This window comes from Limulus polyphemus, unplaced genomic scaffold (assembly GCF_000517525.1).
Source record: "Limulus polyphemus unplaced genomic scaffold, Limulus_polyphemus-2.1.2 Scaffold5302, whole genome shotgun sequence".
NCBI classification, from domain to species: Eukaryota; Metazoa; Arthropoda; class Merostomata; order Xiphosura; family Limulidae; genus Limulus; species Limulus polyphemus.
In genome coordinates this window covers 27,731-29,062 of record NW_013670912.1, presented here as the reverse complement: position 1 = coordinate 29,062, position 1,332 = coordinate 27,731, and the positions used below count along the sequence as shown (strand labels likewise).

Genomic DNA, 1,332 nt, shown 5'->3' with positions numbered 1-1,332 from the left:
TAAACTGGTATTATAGCAGGTGAGTCAGTCATTTTAAACGAAGTTCACATGTACCTTCAACCTGGATGTGTACTGGTATTGGGGCTGATTTAAACCTTTATGCAAAAGACATTAGGAACAGTTTTAAGCCATCCCTTGAAGATTACAAGCTTGGCCTGTCAAACTTGTCAGGGCTTTCTATGTTTTGTTAATTCTTTAGTCACTACTACGTTCCTTTTTGTTAAAATATGTTTTAAGTTCATTTTCTTTGGTTTGAATTTCGTGCAAAGCTACACGAGAGATATCTGCACTGAGCAGATATCTCTAACTGAGCAGTGAAAGACTAGAGGAAAGGCATTGTATGCTGGTGTGTTATTACTGTTTTTTTTATGAATTTTTACAAAGCACTTCTTTAAATACTCTCTCACCGTTTAGTATTTAACAATAAAAACTAGAACTTTATAGTAACTGTGCATAGCTGATGTTAAACTTAAGAATAATGTTCTTATCTATTGTCTTATCTAATATTCCAGAGGTTGATAAAGCTGTAAAATCTAATAAATGACTAGCAGTATTTCATTTGTTGAAAAACATGTTTTTTTGTTGTTGTTTTTTCAGATGAACTGGACCATCTTTTGAAGAACTTAGATGATGAAACTTTACTAAGTACTTGTTAGACAATACTTGTTTTGTGGACTAATAAATATTACAATTGTTCAAGTTTCTTTACTAACATGCTATACTTTACATGCAGAAAGTTTGTAACAGTGATGAACTTCAGAATTAAAGCATGTACCTGTTATAAACTTCGAGTATCGTTGATACGTGATTATCAGGGTAGATAAATATACTTATTTGGGCATATCAGTATCTTCTGAACTATTTCCTGGGTTTTCCTGAGAACTTGTTTCAAGCATGTTTCACTCATCCTTTGCAGAAAATTTGGTTTTCTCCACAGATGCATAATATAAATGTTATCATGACCCACTCATTTCTCATATAATCAAAATTAAAAATATACATTCCATTAGTATGTTTCATTAGTATCTTTTTGAAACTGAAGAGATTAATTTATCCTGTTTGAACTAATGTCATAATTTCTGTTATTTGATGTCCACCTGATCAGAGTTTACGATGTGTTGCCTATTAAATAATCTAGAGAATTGGTCATTCATAACTGGATCTATTAGATTTGTAAAATTCTTGATGGATACTGTGTAGAAAAAAGAATATAAATATATATATATATAAATTCTTTTGTTCATTAAAGTTAACTTTTGAAATTTGTTGTCATCTTTTATTTTTCAACAATTTTAAAAAGACAAAAACGATTCAGTATACTTTTACAGTAGT

The 1,332-nt window shown here is 30.1% G+C and overlaps 1 protein-coding gene across 1 annotated transcript in view; it reads left to right on the top strand.

The window, feature by feature from the left end:
- Positions 1–1,117, top strand: part of LOC111089124 — a 24,319-nt gene extending 23,202 nt beyond the window's left edge. The window contains exon 10 of the mRNA XM_022400983.1: positions 598–1,117. Coding sequence (XP_022256691.1) covers positions 598–656 — 59 coding nt within the window. The 3' untranslated portion in view covers positions 657–1,117. The remainder of the gene's footprint in view (positions 1–597) is intronic.
- Positions 1,118–1,332: the final 215 nt, after the last annotated feature.